The sequence below is a fragment of the Mesoplodon densirostris genome, chromosome 16, assembly GCF_025265405.1.
Source record: "Mesoplodon densirostris isolate mMesDen1 chromosome 16, mMesDen1 primary haplotype, whole genome shotgun sequence".
NCBI classification, from domain to species: Eukaryota; Metazoa; Chordata; class Mammalia; order Artiodactyla; family Ziphiidae; genus Mesoplodon; species Mesoplodon densirostris.
The window spans coordinates 46,064,508-46,082,037 of record NC_082676.1 but is presented as its reverse complement, the minus strand read 5'-3'; the positions used below and the strand labels follow the sequence as shown (position 1 = coordinate 46,082,037).

Below are 17,530 nucleotides of genomic sequence, written 5' to 3'. Positions count from 1 at the left end.
GTGGCACACGGGCTTAGTTGCTCCGTGGCATGTGGGATCTTCCCGGACCAGGGCTCGAACCCGTGTCCCCTGCATTGGCAGGCGGACTCTCAACCACTGTGCTACCAGGTAAGCCCAGGTTGCTGGTTTTTAACAAGCCTTTGTACCAGGCTATCTATATCTATATCTATATCTATATCTATATCTATATCTATATCTATATCTCCCCAGAGAAGTCATAGCTATCAATTCCCAGTTAGTTAGTTATAGGCCAGTGTTAATGTCAGTCATTGATACTATTGTTAAATGATGCAACCAAGTTGCCTAGGTTGAATTCACATCTCCAGCCCAGACCACCCTCCCAAACTCCACACTCGAGTGTGTGTACAGGCCAACTCAACAGCTCCACCCTGATGCCAGAATCACATCTCTGGGCTCCAAGCTGCCCCTGCTCTTCGCTTCCAAACCTGCTCCTCTGACAGCCCTCTGCAGCTCAACTGAAAACAACCCCATCATCTGTTTCCTCAGGCCAGAACCCTGGCATCATTCTTGACTCTCTTTCTGCACCAGCCACATCTACTCTTGTCAGGAAATCCTGTTGGCTCTGTCTGCAACAGACACGCAGAAACTGACCACACTCTGTGTCCCCGCTCCACTGCACAGCTGCAGGAGCCCTAACTGGCCTCTCTGCTTTCCCCCTCACCTCCCTTCATTCTGTTCTCCACTCAGCACCTAAGTCAAATCAGGTCCCCTGCTTTCAAGCCTTCAGTGGCTCCCCATTTCTCTCAGAGTAATGGCCTTACAGTGTCCTCCAAGGCCCTGCCTTGGCCCTCCCCACCCCTTCTCAGGCCTCTCACTTCACACTGGTTCCTGGACCGCACTTCCCCAACGCTCCGTCAGGCCAACCCTGCCACCCTGCTCACCCCATCTCTGTTACCCTGCTCTGCTTTTCTTCTTTTTCCATATCATTTTCTGACATGGAACACCCTAGAGTATTTATTGTTTCTCTGCCTATTGCCTCTCTCTACAAGGGCAAGGGTCTTGATCTGTATGGTCGCTGCTGTGTCCCCAGTGCTAAGAACAGAGCCTGGCAGAGTGGCACTCAATAAATATTTGCCTAGGGGTTGAAATTTAGTAGGTTAAAGCCTCTTTAAACATCCCAATGGAAACATTTTGAGCAGTTCTATTTTTAAATGGAGATTTTTTTTAACAGAGAAAGAATCCAACCATAAGTAATTGAGAGGATGTTATCATAACCCCCCATGTTCATTACCCAACCTTGGCAACGGTCAATTGATGGCCAATTTCATCTGCACCCACACCCACACCCCAGGTGATTATGAAGCAAATTCAGGTCACCATATTTATCTATAGATATTTTAGAATGCCTTCCTTTTTACAGATGCGTAGTATTCCATTGGGTAAACATACCATAATGTATTTTTTTCCAACCAGTCTTGTTGGGTACTTTTTCATATATTGCGAATATTTTTGCATATTATAAAATCAGTGTTCCACTCATTAGAACTTCCAGAATCGACTACAGCTTTGCAATACTTTTTTTCTTCAGTTGAGGAGTAATTTCTTTGTAACTCTTATTTCCCATGTAAATATGAAACAAAGCAAAAATATTCCCAAATACCCATCCTCCTTCACAATGTCAGGTATTAGTCCTTATACGCACTTTGTTAGAGGGCTAACTTTTTAACTTTTTATTTCAATTTTAGATGTAAAGGCAAGTTGCAAGGATAGTACAAATGACACTCCCATTCCCCCAGGTTCACCAGTTGTTAACATTTTGCTGCAGTTGCTTTATATTTGCTCTGCGTGTGTGTATTTTTAAATCATTTGAGATTAAATTGTAGACAGCATCCCACTTTACCCTGAACACTGCAGTATGTATCTCCTAAGAACAAGGGCATTCATTTTACATCGCCACAGCGCACTTACGTATGAAATTCAGGATATTTAGCATTAATACAATACTATTATCCAAGTCACAGACTCTACTCGAATTTCTCCACTTGCTACAACAATGTTCTTTACAGGGATGTTTGCCGACCCAGGATCCAGCCTCGGGATCGCCATTGCATTCAGCTGCCATGTCTGCCCCATCTGCTTTCATCTAGAGCAGCTCTCCAGGCTGTCTTTGTCTTTTTTGACCTTGACATTTTTGGAGAGTATGGGCCAGTTGTTTTTATAGAATGTTCCTCAATTTGAGTCTAATCGACTTGGAGCTGTCCTCCAAGAATGCAATCTAAAGGCTCGCCCCCTGTTTTCTACCCCCAGGACCTGGAAGCCGCCGAGAGAGACCCCTATCAGCAACCCGAAAACTCGTGCGCAAGGATGAGGACCGAGAGGAGGACGCCTCAGCCGTGCTCAGAGCCATCCAGGTGGAGAACGAAGCCCTGCAGAGGGCGATCCTCAGCAGAAAGGCTGAGCCCCCCGCCAGCCCACCACAGGTGCGTTCCCAGGCAGAGGGAAAGGATGGAGAAGGACTTGGGCTACTCAGGGACCAGACAGTGTCTGAGCGGTGCTTGCAAAGAGCACGTGGTGAGGAGAGAGAGCAGTGGAGGCACCCCTGACCTTAGACCAATCGGCACATCCACTGTCTGATGCTCAGCTGCTTACTGACCTGTCGAAGTCTCCCCATTTCCTCCACCTCCTTTCCATCTTTTGTTTCCTAAGCCTAATTGGACGCTATTATGCCTCCAATTCTTGCTGATTTCCTTACAAACCCTGAATACCTTCAACTAGAGTTGAACATTGGTGGGTCAGAGACAGGATGGCGCAAACAACCAGTTCTGGCTTCTCTGGAAAGACCCCCTTCCCCAGAGCATGAGCCCTTCCAGCCTCCGCAGTCCTCACCACTCCTTAACGTCCTGCTCCTGGCCTGCTTCACCTTCTCAGGAAACCCCTCTGGCCCTACAAGTGTTTGAGTTGGTGCCTGCAGCCTTCGGCTTTGAGCAGCAAACAGGAGGATGGATCGTGGGGTGGAGCGGGGGTCTCTGGGGAGCTGGAGGCCTTGGACATCCCTCAATGTCTACTTCTTTCTCAGAAGCATGTCCCCTGACTCACCTGTTGAAATCCTTTACCTTAACTTGATGATCACAGTAGCCCTGAAACAGGCAGGGCTGGTTTCATCACACTGTTTTATAGATATGGCTGATGGCACCCAGGGAATCAGGGTGGCTTTCTCATGGCATGTCTGTGGACGTGGCTGAGGTCTGCCTGCCTGAAAGCCTAGGGCCCCGTCCACACCACTAGTTGCTCCCCAGGCCCTGTTGGCGGGCTGCTCTTTGGGGTGATCATCAAGCAGCATCTGTTGTCTCTTTTCCTGGTGCTCGGCCCTTTGTCCCTGACATTTGTGTCTATGACCTCAAGACAGTCTTTACCTCTCTCAGTGAAGAATATAAAGTGGGTGGCTTTATTCTGACCTCAGATCATGTGATTCCATCCTTCCAGGGCACAGAGAGACCACCAGCAGAGTCATGGACCAGTCTGCTGAAGGAGGAGACCCCTGAGGCCAGTGAAGGCCAGAGAGGGACAGCAGAGCCCCATTCCCACAGCAGCCAACAGTCTCCAGAGGGCCTTCCCCACACGGTCCCAGCAGGACCTCACTGTGCTCCCTGAGCACGCCAGCATTCTGCCCATCTCCCACATGGGAGACCCGTGCTGAAGCACGTTGCCCAAGGTTACGAGTGGAAGCCAGAACTCATCCAGGCCTGCTGATTCCAGTCCCTTGTTACGCTTCCATTTCCTGACAAGATAACACAGAAAAGGATCTTAGTATCCTAAATAAATAAATTTATATCTACATCTGTCTAGGTCAGTTAGGCCCATCTCAGCAAAGATGACCCCAGGAAATATGGTCGTGAATTAATAAAACACCTGGGAGCGTCTTTGTTAGATTGTGCACAAGTCTATGCTGTGTCCTCAGAATACAGAGGTGACCGAGTCAGACCAGAGTAGCCCCTGGCCTCAGGGAGCTTTCAGACAAGATTCGAGTATATACGAGTAAAGCCGTATATAACCAAGGTGACTTCAGAGACAGGTGGCAATACAAGGTGCTAATGGGTGAGAGAGTGACAGGGTATAGGATGGTGGCTACCTCCCACAGGGGGATCCAAGGAGGCCCCTTGGAAGGTGTCCCATTTAGGCTTAGCTCTGCCTTGTAAGAAGGAGCCAAAAAAAAAAAAAGGAGACAGCCAACAAAGGAACAGCATTCCAAGTGGAAGGAACAGGGGAAAAGCTTCGAAGTGAGAATGAGCCTGGCCTGTTCCAGGAGTGGGAGAGTCGTGGAGGAGAAGAGGTCAGGGGAAGATAAGGGGTGGACAGTAGGGAACTGGAGAGAACGCTCATGAAACAGAGGGCGGGCAGGGCAGCACCCAGAGCAACATAGTGGTTTTCTTTTGGCATCGCTCCTACTTTGTCTATTACTTCCCAGCCATCTGAAACCATTGCCGGCCAATCTTTCTGACAGGTTTTGCCACTTTGCCCACCCTGCGGTCCAGGATTTCTGGATGACCTGACCCCTGATTCACAGAGCTTCCAATGGCTACAATTATTTGCAGATAAAGAGCAAAGCACATTTCTAGTTTAGATGATAAATGGAAAAAAGGGGAAAAGGCTTGGAGGATTAAAAATCAAGGGGTCTAATGTTCCTGGCATCCTCCATGGAGTCCCATTACTTTGTAGCAAACAGAACAGAGATTCACTGGAGGAGGGGAAAGGTTTTGATGAGAGAAATTTTTCAATGGCTCATTGAAGCAGACCATTTCCTGGGACCTCCCAGATCATAAGACACTGAGATCCCACCTTTTTTGCAAAGACCGTGTGAGGGGATTATAGATCTAATCAGCCCCAGGTAGTCGCTTTCACCCTCCTTCCTGTCCCCAGTTTCCCTCAACAAGACTGACGGCCTGCGAAGTGTGTCCCTTTGACGGTGGCTCTGCTGTGTCTTGGGCCAGGAGGGTCGCCTTGGACATCTGTTTAATAAGCTTTTCCATCCTCCCTCAGCCGCCCTCCATCACCGCGGCAACGAGCACAGCGACCAGCACGCAGGAGCAGTCCAGGGCAGCAGGGGGAGCCAGAGCCGTCGGTGAAGCCATCGACAGAAGCGGCCTTCTGGGGAGCAGGTATTTATCGAGGCAGCTTCAAAACAAAAACAGCAACCCGTAGCCATCCAGCCACGAGGATCTTATTAACTGAGGTTTTTCTTTGCATTATGATTCCAGACCATTTAAAACTGCTCCCTTAGACTGCATCCCCCCTCACCCTCCCTCCAACCCAAAAGCCTGAAATTGACTTGATCCTTTCAGACACATGTCTCTTGGCTTGTTCAGTTCCCTTCAGCCCATGTAAAACTTCAGTCTCCTCAAAGGCTTCCACGGAAGCAGCCCACGCGGCAGACAGTGACCCAAGGCAGTGTCCTCTGAACCTTCTTTTCTCTATTCAGAGTTTGTTCAAATGCAGCATTCTCTTCCGTTCACACATAGCATCAGTGATTGGCACTGTCAAGTTTCATTATCAAAATAAAGCCTTTCCTGTAGTCATCAGGCAACACTGATCTTCAGAAAGATGCACCATGCCGAGCCAATAGCTTCAAGCATGCATTTGAGCCCCACCATGCTCCCCGGGCCGCTGTGCAGAGCTGGGCGCGTGGTAGTCTGTGCAGTGCCCATGCCTGGCTGAGCGGTGAGCGCAGCTGAAATCCAGCCTCCACAGTGGTCGCTAAGCTGAGGCTCTGGCCTGAGGCTGCAGCAGCCCCGAAAGGAGTGGGGGCTTTTTCTCTGCACAAAGGAGGAATTTCCTGGCCAGCCTATGTACCCTCCAGATCTGTGTCCATCCAGAGGGTGTTTGCCTTTGATAATTTGTAGAAAAACTCTGAATAGGCTAAAGGCAGTGCTAGCCACTCCTCCAGGAGTCTGCACACCCCAGATTCGAAACCATGCTGTGGACCATTGTGGCCATAAATAAGAACTTGAAGTTTCCTCCGCGAGTGAAAGGGCTGGGCCATGAGGATATGTTACATCAGATACAGATACAGGATATATTACAAGCAGCACACACATCACCAAATGCTTCTTTCTTCATCATCAAGATCCTTTGTGCTTCAGGGTCTTGGGAGTTCTCAGCCTTAAACAGCACAAGTAGGGTGTGTTTGCAGACAACTCTCTGCTAGGTTTGGAATGCTGTGTCCTCAGAAACTAGAGATGCAAGGCAGGTCACTAGATCAGGAGCTGGCAAACTTTTTCAGTAAAGGGCCAGATAGCAAATACTTCAGGCTTTTCACTTTTTGTTTGTTTGTTTGTTTTAACAACGCTTTAACAACGTAAAAACCATTCTTAGCTTGCAGGCCACACAGAAACAGGCTGCGGGCTGCGTTTGACCTGCAGGCTGTATGTACTGTGTAGACACCCGCTCTAGACTCTTACAGCCTAGCAGTCAGCTTAAGGAGATCAGCTGGCCATCTGGCCCCAAGCAATTTCTCTTACTTGGCCCTTCTTTCATCGCTAATTGTACAATTATTTATAAAGGGAGAAAACCAGCTGGTGTGCGCCTTTGATCTGTCTGCGGGGGTGTGAGTATTTTCGTCTCAAATTGTTACTTCTCTCTGAAATAGAAAAGTAAGCCTGGTACCCTTGATGGGAACGTTCTCTATGATGTATCCTTACTATCATACCTGTTTGCTAAAACAAAATCAATTTCAGACACCAGCAGAAGGTTCTGAAAGTCCTCCAGGCCATCGAAAGTGACTCCGCCCAACTCAGCCAGGCTGTTTCACCCACTGAGGAGCAAGTTCTGGACCCAGAGGTGAGAACCTTGACTTATGCGGGTTTCTTAAGACATTCATGTCTTGCCTGGAGGCTGAGGGAGGAAGGGCCCCTCAGTACAATCATTTCTGTTCGGTGGGAGCTGCTCTGACAGTGGTGAACTTAGCATCTTTCTGCCCCAGTCTCCATCCCCGCTCCTCCCCAGCACATAGACATCCATGAAGTGGAGCGTGAAGTTTCAGAAGACAGAAGCCTGTCCACACAAGAGGAAATATAAATAGCCTGTAAGCCCATAGAAAAATATCCAGCATCACTTGTAATCAAGAAATACAAATTAGGGCTTCCCTGGTGGCACAGTGGTTGAGAGTCCGCCTGCTGATTGCCCCGGTCCGGGAAGATCCCCCATGCCGCGGAGCAGCTGGGCCCGTGAGCCATGGCCGCTGAGCCTGCGCGTCCGGAGCCTGTGCTCCGCAACGGGAGAGGCCACAACAGTGCGAGGCCCATGAACCAACCCCCCCCCAAAAAAAATACAAATTAGAGCAACCTTAACATCCCATTTGACGTTAGCAAATCTCAGTTAACAAATTATTTTTGATGATAACCTCTAGCACTGGCAAGGTTACAGTAAAACTGGCAGTCTTACCCTGCTGGCAGCAATAGAAATGGGTGGAAAGCTTTTGAAAAGCCGAAAGGCTCTTAGGAAGAGCCTTAGAAATACTTATGTCTTCCAGCCCGACGATCCCACTTTCTTACCCTGAAGAAATCACTCAACAGAAATAAAACTATAGGCGCAAAAATGTCTATTGCACAATTATTGGAAGTAGGGAAAGGTGAGAGAAAAAAAACACAGAAATAACATAAATGTCTCACAATAGTAGAGTTAATCAGGAAAGTATGATACATCAGCACAATGCAGTCGTGTACAAGGATGGAAATTTTCATTATGGAGATTATGCAGATAGAAAATGTTAAGGATATGAAGTTAGCTGCAAAAAGTGATGTTCATCTTCATCGAGTCCAATACAATTGCAGCGACTGGGCAAGGATATGGCTGTGAGCGGGTCGATGGAGCTGCGACATGAACGGTGAAAGGGCAAGGTAGCATCAGGGTGGAGGGATAATGGATGATGCTTTTCTCTTTTGGGTCAAAAGGTGTGTGTCCAGCACATCCTCTCATCTCTTCCTCTACCCAAGCCTTTCTTATAACTATTTGGTTCAGCGGTCACCCATCTTGTGATTGGCCAATGGGGACTTAACAGGAAGCCCTCCCAAGGTCACACGTAAAGCTCATATGAAAGCAGAAAGAGCCCTGCTCCAGCCCAGACTGGAGTTCTGGCTTGAAGTCTGGCATCATCATTAAGAGGTCGTGTGACCTTACATAAGCCTCTTAAGCTGTCTGGTCCTGGGGGTGTGTGACTGTCAAACTAGGTAAATAATCCACAGCCCACAGGGCCACTGTGCAGCTGGAAGAGGAAAGGTCTGTGAGGGCAGATGGCTCGGTGCCTGGCACAAGGCAAGGAGGAATCAGGAAATATGCCGTCTAAAAAAATCTGGGGAAAGCAAAGCTTTGTTCCCCCCTGTATGGCATAGTTGCTTTCTTACCTATGAAGATCCTAAGTGTGGTGAAACCTCAGCCATATTAAAAAGAGCCTGGATGGATCAAGTCTCCTTATATTATAGGAGACAGAAAACCCAGTGCAAACTGACTTATAAAACAAAGAGAAGGGCTTCCCTGGTGGCGCAGTGGTTGAGAGTCCGCCTGCGATGCAGGGGACACGTGTTCGTGCCCCGGTCTGGGAAGATCCCACATGCCGCAGAGCAGCTGGGCCCGTGAGCCGTGGCCGCTGAGCCTGCGCGTCCGGAGCCTGTGCTCCACAACGGGAGAGGCCACAACAGTGAGAGGCCCGCGTACCGCAAAAAAAAAAAAAAAAAAACAGAGAAGAAAAATGACACATTTCTTTGTACTGAATGCCGTAGTCGGGAGCAAGTAGGGCTTGATCCAGAAGCTCACACTATGTCTGTACTGTGTCAGCTGCATCTTGAGCCTCATCCCCACCTCAGTGCCCAGTCCCAGCTCTGCTCTTTCCCTGTGACCCCTCAATAGCTAGAGTGATTCCCACCTCTTGCCCTAATACCCTCAGACCCCACGGTCAGGAGAAAAGAGCAGTTTCTCCACACACAGATCTGAAACTGGGTCATGTGCCCATCACTGAGCCATTCCCTCCAGGTGGCCCGGGTAACAGGACACACTGATCAGTTGGACCAGTTCATCTCCTCCTTAGGGTAGGAAAGTGTCCATCCCCCATACCTCATGGCTGAGAAAAGAGAAGGAGCAGCTTCACCAAAGGAAAAGCAGGTGGTCTTGTTGAGAGCGGGGCAGTGAACACCAGGGACCAGAAGCTTGCCAGCCAGTGTTTGCCTCAGACCCCTCGATCCTAAATCGAGCAGGGGCGGCCATCGGGTTGCAACGCTGACAAGTTGTGACACTTCCTTCGTTAATAGACCCTTCAGCTTCTTCGTTTAGAAACCCCGCTGCAGGAATTTGCACATCTTAGATTGCACTGTGCGTGAGATCCAGCAGCCCCTCCTCGAGGCAGCTCGCCTCCCATCTGGCCTCCTCCCAACGGCCAACAACCACGGTGACCAGTGCCGCATCCTCACGCTTCCCACAGGGCGCACCTGGCAGCGGAACGCGCCTCCCAAGCATGAGTTCATTAACCTCCCGATCCCCGAGGCTTGAGCCGGGCCAGTAGAGTTTTATCACCATCCTGCCTGCCTGGGACTCAGGCCCAGGGTAGCAGAGAGCTTGGCCTGGGCCCACAAGGCCCCGCGGCAGAGAAGGAGGAAGCCGTGGGGTCTGCTAATAAACACAGCCCCTGCGTTCCTTCCGGGAGCTGACAACTGACTTCCCTCCCTGCATGTCCCCATCCCATCACCTGACAATCAAGGCCCATCCAAACACACGCTGAGAGCACTAGCACGTCTCGCTGGCTATTAATTAAAAAAATAAGTAGGGAACAGTTGCTGTTCATTTGCTCAGCTTCCTGCTCACAGAACCATCGCAGATTACGGTGTTAATTAAGAGAGGGCATGTGCATGCGGGGAAGGTACCATTTTCTGAACGGCTGATCCGTGGCGACCAGCACTGCAGTCGGAGCCCGAAGGGGCCTCGGGAAGCCATTCCGCGGTGTGGCTTGATTAATGGCATCCACGACCTCTCAGACCAGACAACCTACCCGCGAAGGAGGCAGGCATTAAAATCCATGGAGGAGAGAAATGGGCGGAAATGGCCACTTACAAAGTGCACGCAGGCCAGGACTGCTGACCGGGTCTTCTCCGGGTGTGTATCCCACTTAATCTCTGGAACAAGATTGTCAGATCTATGGTGTCATCTCCTGGTCCCCAACCAGGCAGGGGGATGTCAACTGACTTGTCCAGGGTCCTGTGTTATCTACTGTGTTAGATAGGCCATCTGCTAGGCTACCACAACCAAGTACCACAGACTGGGTGGCTTAAACAGCAGAGACTTCTTTTCTCACAGTTCTGGAAGCAAATCCAAGGTCCAGGTGTGGGCAAGCTGGGTTTCTCCAGCTTCTCACTGAGTCCCCACATGGCCTTTGCTTCGTGCCTGCCCATCCCTGGTGTCTCTCTAGGTGTCCAAATGTCCTCTTCTTGTAAGGACATCAGTCAGAATGGATTAGGCCCACCCTAATGGCCTCATTTTAACTTAATTACCTCTTTAAAGGCCCTGTCTCCAAACAGTCACCTTCTGAGCTACTAGGGTTTGGGCTTCAGTTCTGAATTTGTGTGTGGACGACACAATTTAGCTCAAAACACAAGCCCAATTCAGCATAAGTTGTGACATGCCTATAGGACATGAACCCTTGGTAGTGGGTGAGAAAAGTACGTGTTCAGGCAGAGTCTGATGCCTTTTAAACATTCTTTGTTATTTGCAGACTCTTACAGAAAATACTAAGTGCCAGGGTTCATAGTAAGGTTTTTTTTTTTTTTTTGGCCGTACTGCATGGCTTGCGGGATCTTAGTTCCCCGACCAGGGATCGAACCTGGGCCCGGCAGTGAAATTGCCAAGTCCTAGCCACTGGACCACCAGGAAATTCCTCTAGTAACTATGTTTGAAATGCCTTACAAACATGAGCTCATTTAATCTCCATGATAACCATCTGTAATGGGTGCTCTTCTTATCCTCATTGTACAGAGGGGGAAACCCGGCCACTGAGCGATTAAATACCTTGTCATTTAGTGGTAGAGCTGGATTCCATCTGTTGTGTTTCCATCCTTTGGCATTACTTTTCTCCTCACTAAGGACAAATCGGGACCGAAAGCAGAAGAGATCAAAGATGCCGTCTACGTGACCATGGAAATCCAGTCCAACTGGGGCAGCGCGTCGTGGGTGGGTCTCACGGAAGTGGAATTCTTCGACCGGAACAACACAAAGCTTTATGTGTCGCCTCGCGATGTGGCTGTCCGGAACTCGGACACGCCCGGGGAGCCGGGCCACCTGGTCAGCAGGAACTTAGCTGTAAGTGGAGGCGGCCTTGTGTGAGTCTTGGCTGCATGTTTTGGTGCATTTTTTCTGCCCACGATAAGCCCACGATAAGGGTGTGGGTGCAGCAAGGGGAAGGATGATGTAATCATCCACAGCCATTCATTTGGGCAGGGTGGGGAGGAACCGGAGGGCAAGGTACAGGGAGGGGCCTCCAGCGGCACCCCCCGCCCTGAGCTCTTGCCCAGATCCCTGCTCTGTAGAGGGTTCTTGTGGGGGGTGAGGGGCCAAAGAGGAGCCGGTTCACCCCCTTTATCTACATTGCAGTTTCCCACAGTAACCACCAAACACAGGACCTCGGGATGTCATTGAGGGCAACACCCACGTTTTGTAGATGAAGAAACTAAGGCTTGGACAAGGGCATTGACTTGGCCAAGGTCACACAGCTGGAAGGTCGGGGAGGGGGGAGGGGGGCGGTGCAAATGCACCCCCTGCAGCCTGGCCCAGGGCCAGGGTCCTGCTTCCCTGGGGCATGGAGTACGCACCCAGCAAATGTGGAACATCACTTTCTTTTAAATATCTGAAAGTTAAAAAAAGAAGAGTACTGGCATTTTCTCTTCCTGCTGCTTGCAAGCTGGACACAGGAGACTAGACAGACCACCCAGCACTGACATCTTTATGGTGCTCCGTGCTTCAGCATCAGTCACTGTGACCTCTGGGAGGGGCCCGAGATATGGGGAATAGAGGTTGCCTTTGGGCCACGGAACTGGCTGAGCAAGGGACAGGGCAATAGGAAGACTTTCCCTTGGATGCTTTTTTGCACCTTTTAAATTTCCTGCGACGTACATGTATTTGCTATTCCAAAGAACAAATTATTAATTTTTTAAAGGTATTGAAAATGAAGACAATTGCCACATGTTCAGTTCTTGCTTTGTGCCCAGCACCACGCTAAGTGTGTTGTGTGTATAATCTTATTTAAACGAAACAGTGTACAGGCTGGAGAAGCAGAAAGGCCTGGGTTCAAAGCTTAATCACTTACAGCTTCATGATCGTGGGCAACTCACCTAACATCTACTTTGATTTCCTCGTCTGTAAAATGGGGGTAATAATAATACTTACCTTGATACGATGTTTTAAGGATCACATGTAAATATGATCCTCACTGTTTGAAAGGGCTCCAAAACATTAGCTGTTACTGTTTCCGTTGTTACTAGTCGTCGTAGCAGTAATACCACTATGAAGTAAATATTATTGCCATTTAAAGAAAAAGAAGCAAGAAAGGAGGGCTTTGAAATCCCCAGCTCTAGAGACCCAGGTTCTGGTCTTGACTCTCTAGCCTTGGCCATCTTACCCACCTTCTCTAAGAGTCACTTTTTTCTGCCCCCTGTAGAATGGGAGTGGAGGGCCTGGATAATTCATATGATTCTTATTTTGCCAGCAAAAGAAACTGAGTCTGGCTCTCTTTAGCAAATTTTTGAAAAGAAATTTGTTGCAAGGCTTTTGAGTAGCTGGCGTATTCACTGTCACCCAGGCCAAAAGAGGACAGGCCCTGTAAGCAACTTGGGGTTCTGGGTAGCATCCTGGGATGCATGAATACCGAGAGTTTGGTCTTCTTTTTTTTGGTGGGGGGAGAGGGTGCAGTGTTTGTTGGTTGATTGGTTGGTTCGTTGGTTTGTCATCTTGTCATTCTGCTGGAGATATCCAGTCCAGGAAAGGAAGGCTGATGGACCAACCTGACTAGGAGGGCCAGGCACCTTGGTGCCAGTTCCACTAAGATGCCCCAGTGGGGCAGGGAGGGAATTTTCCCTGAAGAAATTTGTGGTTGTTACTGAAAGAAAGGCAGGGTAGATGTGAGATAGCCAGGAAACACAGCCTGTCCATAGGGTTGGGCTGAGTGGTTTCTGAGCCCACTCAGATCAGCAGCTATGGGACCTTGAGAGAAACAGGTCATGGCCACTTGGACGCTCTGGCCTTGCATTCCCTGCTCTGCTCTCTGCTTCAAGTCTGTAGGCTCCCGTGCAAGCTGCTGAGGCTTGGACCAGCCCTTGCGAAACCTCTCCCGTCCCCCTCGTGCACAAAGCAGTGGCATTTTGGAAGCCTACTGTACAGAACAGAGCATACCAGGGACGATAAAAAGCATCACTGGATTTAATGGGGACAAATTCTGATGATTGCTCTCCCCTTTTCTCTGTTTAGCAGAGGCTGATGAACATTGCCATGTGATAGCAGTGAGGACTTTGGCCCGGGGTTTGGGTGGGTTTCGTTTTTGGGGGTTTTTTGTTTTTTTTTTAAACTTGGGGCCCTGAGGCACCTGTCTCACCCTGGGCTGCTAGATCTCTGGGCCCAGCTGTGCGTGGGCTGGATTCCCCCTGCTGCCCTGGCCTGGGATCTCTCTGATAGTCGCCCTATGAACCACGCCTGAGGCCACCAGAACACACTGCCTCTCAGAACCATTCAGTTTCACTGGGGTCTCGGGCATCCCTCATTGAATCCTCACATGAACCTCGGGATGACTTTCCCCATCTGATAAACGAGAAAACCAAGTCTCAGGGAGGATGAGTGACTCGTCCAGGCCACACTGCTGTGGAGTGGTGGGGCTCGGCTGAAAGCTGAGGAGAAGATACCTGAAAGCAGAGTCTGGGTTTGAAAGAGAAGTTGCTTCAGTGGAGGTGAATGAGGGGCATGCGGGGGGCTGTATGAGTGCCCCGTGTTCAGTGCAAACCCTCCTTCCTGCCCTGCCCACCCCATCTCTCTCATCGCCACCCCCAGGCCCATGGCTTCAAGTTGGCTCCAAATTTATATGCCCAGCCCTGCCTGCTTCCGAGTTCCTGACTTGAATGTCAGCTTCCGCTCAGCATCTCAGACTTCAGAGACCTGAAACCTGAGTGTCGATTCCCTGGCCCACGCCCTCATCTCTTCCTCCTCCAGCGCAGTAAATGGCATCCCCATCCGCTCAGCTGCCAAGCCCACCACTTAAGAGTCTTCCTTGGTTGCCCCATGCCCCTTCCCCTTCCAACACATCAGGAAGTCCTATTGATTCCACCTCCAACATGGAGCCTGGATCTGGCCCCTTCTCTCCATTTCCACTGGTTCTTCCCAAGTCTGATCAGCTGCTCCCTCTCACTGGAACTATTAAGTGGTCTCCTCTCTCATTCCTTTCTTCCATTCTTGCCCCCATCCACTCCATTTTCCATTCTGTATCCAAAGGGACCTTTAACAGATGTCAGCTTGCAGCCCTCCCCTGCTTAAAACCCCTGCCGTGACTTTCTGGGGAAAATTGGATGCCTCTCTGTGGCCCCGGAGGCTGTCTGTGAACCAACGTCCAACTCCCTCTCTGCCTGCCTCACATACCAGGGCTCCCTTCTGCTCCTCTGATGTGCCAAGCTCGTTCTCACCTGTGGGTTCGGCACTTGCCGCTCCCTCTGCCCAGAGCATCCCTCCTCCAGATGTTCATGTGGCTCCTTCCTTTCTCATCACTCAGATTTCAGCCCAGGTATCACTTTCTCAGCAAGACCTTCCCGGACTCTACAAGCTGGAGGAGTCCTGTTCCCTCCCTATGCCAGTCTCTATCACATCAGCTTTTTTCATTTTCTTCAGACCACTTCCCACTATCAAAAGTGATTTTGTGGGGCTTCCCTGGTGGCGCAGTGGTTGAGAGTCCGCCTGCCGATGCAGGGGACGCGGGTTCGTGCCCCGGTCCGGGAAGATCCCACATGCCACAGAGCGGCTGGGCCCGTGAGCCATGGCCGCTGAGCCTGCGCGTCCAGAGCCTGTGCTCCGCAATGGGAGAGGCCACAACAGTGAGAGGCCCGCGTAATGAAAAAAAAAAAAAAAAAGTGATTTTGTTCACTTGTTTCTGATCAGTCTCCTCCCACCAACCTGTAAGTTCTTGTCTGTCCTATTCACACTATATCCCTATCACATAGAGCAATACATTTTTGAACTTTTAAAAATAAATAATTATAGACTCACAGGAAATCTTTTTTAAAAAAACAGTGCAGAAAAGAGAAGAACAATAGAGAAAAATCAACAAACCAAAAGTTGTTTTTTTGGAAGAATCAACAAAATGAACAAACCTTTAGCTAGACTGAGCAAGAAAAAAAAAGGGGAAAATATTCAAATTCCTAAAATCAGGAATGAAAAAGGGGCCATCGCTACCAAACTAATAGAAATAAAAAGGATTACAAGGGAATATTATGAACAATTTTATGCCAACAAATTAGATATCCTAGATGAAATGGACAAATTCCTAGAAAGACACAAATTACCAAAACTGAATCAAGAAGAAATAGAAAATCTGAATAGACCTATAGCAAGAAAAGAGATTGAATTAGTGATCAATAAAAAACTTCCCACAAAGAAAAGCCCGGGACCAGATGGCTTCACTGGTGAATCTTACCAAATATTTAAAGAATTAGCACCAAGCCTCACAAACTGTTCTAAAATATAGAAGAAGAGAGAACACTTCCCAACTCATTCTCTGAGGCCAGTATTACCCTGATACCGAAACCAGAAAAAGCCATCACAAGAAAACTACAGACCAGTATCCCTTATGAATATAGATGTAAAAATCCTCAACAAAACATTAACAAATCAAATCTAGCAGTCTATAAAAAGATTTATATATCAAGACCTAGTGGAGTTTATTCCAGGAATGCAAAGTTGTTCAACATGTGGAAATTAACAGAATACAGCATATTAATAGAATAAAGCAGGAAATAACCACATGATGTCTTAATAGACACAGAAAAGGCATTTGATAAAATTCAACATTCTTTCATGATAATACATCAACAAACCAATAATAGAAGGAAACATCCTCAGTCTGATAAAGGGCATCTATGAAAACCCACAGCTAACATCCTACTGAATGGTGGAAGACTGAAAGCTTTCCCTCTAAGGCCAGGAATGGGACAAGGACGCCTGCTTTCATCACTTCTATTCAGCATTGTACTGGAGATTCTACTCAAGGAAGTTAAGCTAGAAAATGAAATAAGATGTTGGAAAGGAAGAAATAAACTATATTTGCAGGTGAAACGATCTTATATACAGAAAATCTTAAAGAATTCACAGAAGTTACTGGTAAAGCTAACATCGAGTTCAGCAAGCTTAGAGAATAAAAGATCAATATACAGAAATCAGTAGTATTCCTATACACTAACAATGAACCATCCAAAAAGGAAATTAAGACATTTCCATTTATAATAGTTTGATGCTATTTAAGAATAAAATACTTAAGAATAGACTTCACCAAATAAGTGAAAGACTTGTACACTGAAAAGTACAAAATATTGTTGACAGAAATTAAAAAGACCTAAATGATGAAAGATGAAAAGATATCTGTGTTCATGGATTGGAAGACTTAATACCATTTATATGGCAGTGCTCCCAAATTATCTACAGATTCAATGTAATCCTGCTACCTTTTTTGTGGAAATTGACAAGCTGGTTCTAAAGTGTATAATGAAAGTTCAAAGAACCCAGAAGAGCCAAAACAATGTTGGAAAAGGACAAAGTTGGAGGACTCACACTTTGAGTGAGTCCAGTTTCAAAACTTACTACCAAGCCACAGTAATTACGACTGTGTGGTTCTGGCATAAGGATAGACATATAGATCAATGGAGTGGAACTGAGAGTCCAGAAATAGATTCATACATCAATAGTCAATTGATTTTTAACAAGGATGCCAATACCATTCGATGAGGAAAGAATAGTTTCTTTTTAACAAATGGTATTGGAACAACTGGATTTCCACATGCAAAAGAATGAAATTGGACTCCTACACACCATTTACAAAAACTAACTCAATGGGTCAAATACCTTGAAACTTTTATAGTGTTAAGGCTATGAAACTCTTAGAAGAAAACATAGTGTAAATCTTCATAGCCTGGAATTTTTCAATGGAGTTTTAGATATGACATCCAAAGCATAAACAGCAAAAGAAAAAAATAGGTAAATCAGACCTCATCAAAATTTTTAAACAAACAAAAATTTTTAAACATTTTTGCTTCAAAGAACATTATCAAGAAAGTAAAAAGATAACCTACAAAAAAGGAGAAAATATTTGCAAATCATGTATCTGATAAGGGTCTTGTATCCAGAATATATGAAGAAAATGACTCAGACTCAACAACAAAAAGACAAACAACCCAGTGAAAATATGACCAAAGTACTCTGAATAGACATTTCTCCAGAGATGATATACAAATGGCCAATAAGCACATGAAAAGATGCTCAACATCATTAGCCATTAGGGAAATGCTAATCAAAA

At 47.6% G+C, this 17,530-nt stretch overlaps 1 protein-coding gene across 3 annotated transcripts in view; it reads left to right on the top strand.

Annotated features, from left to right (window-relative positions):
* KATNIP (katanin interacting protein) overlaps positions 1–17,530 on the top strand; it is a 201,059-nt gene that overhangs the window by 113,826 nt on the left and 69,703 nt on the right. For 2 of the 3 annotated variants that reach the window (XM_060077977.1, XM_060077978.1), the window contains exons 9-12: positions 2,269–2,441; positions 4,999–5,117; positions 6,693–6,795; positions 11,080–11,295. In XM_060077977.1, coding sequence (XP_059933960.1) covers positions 2,269–2,441; positions 4,999–5,117; positions 6,693–6,795; positions 11,080–11,295 — 611 coding nt within the window. Of the gene's footprint in view, positions 1–2,268; positions 2,442–3,444; positions 3,505–4,998; positions 5,118–6,692; positions 6,796–11,079; positions 11,296–17,530 lie in introns of all 3 variants that reach the window. The other variant, XM_060077979.1, reaches the window with a different exon arrangement.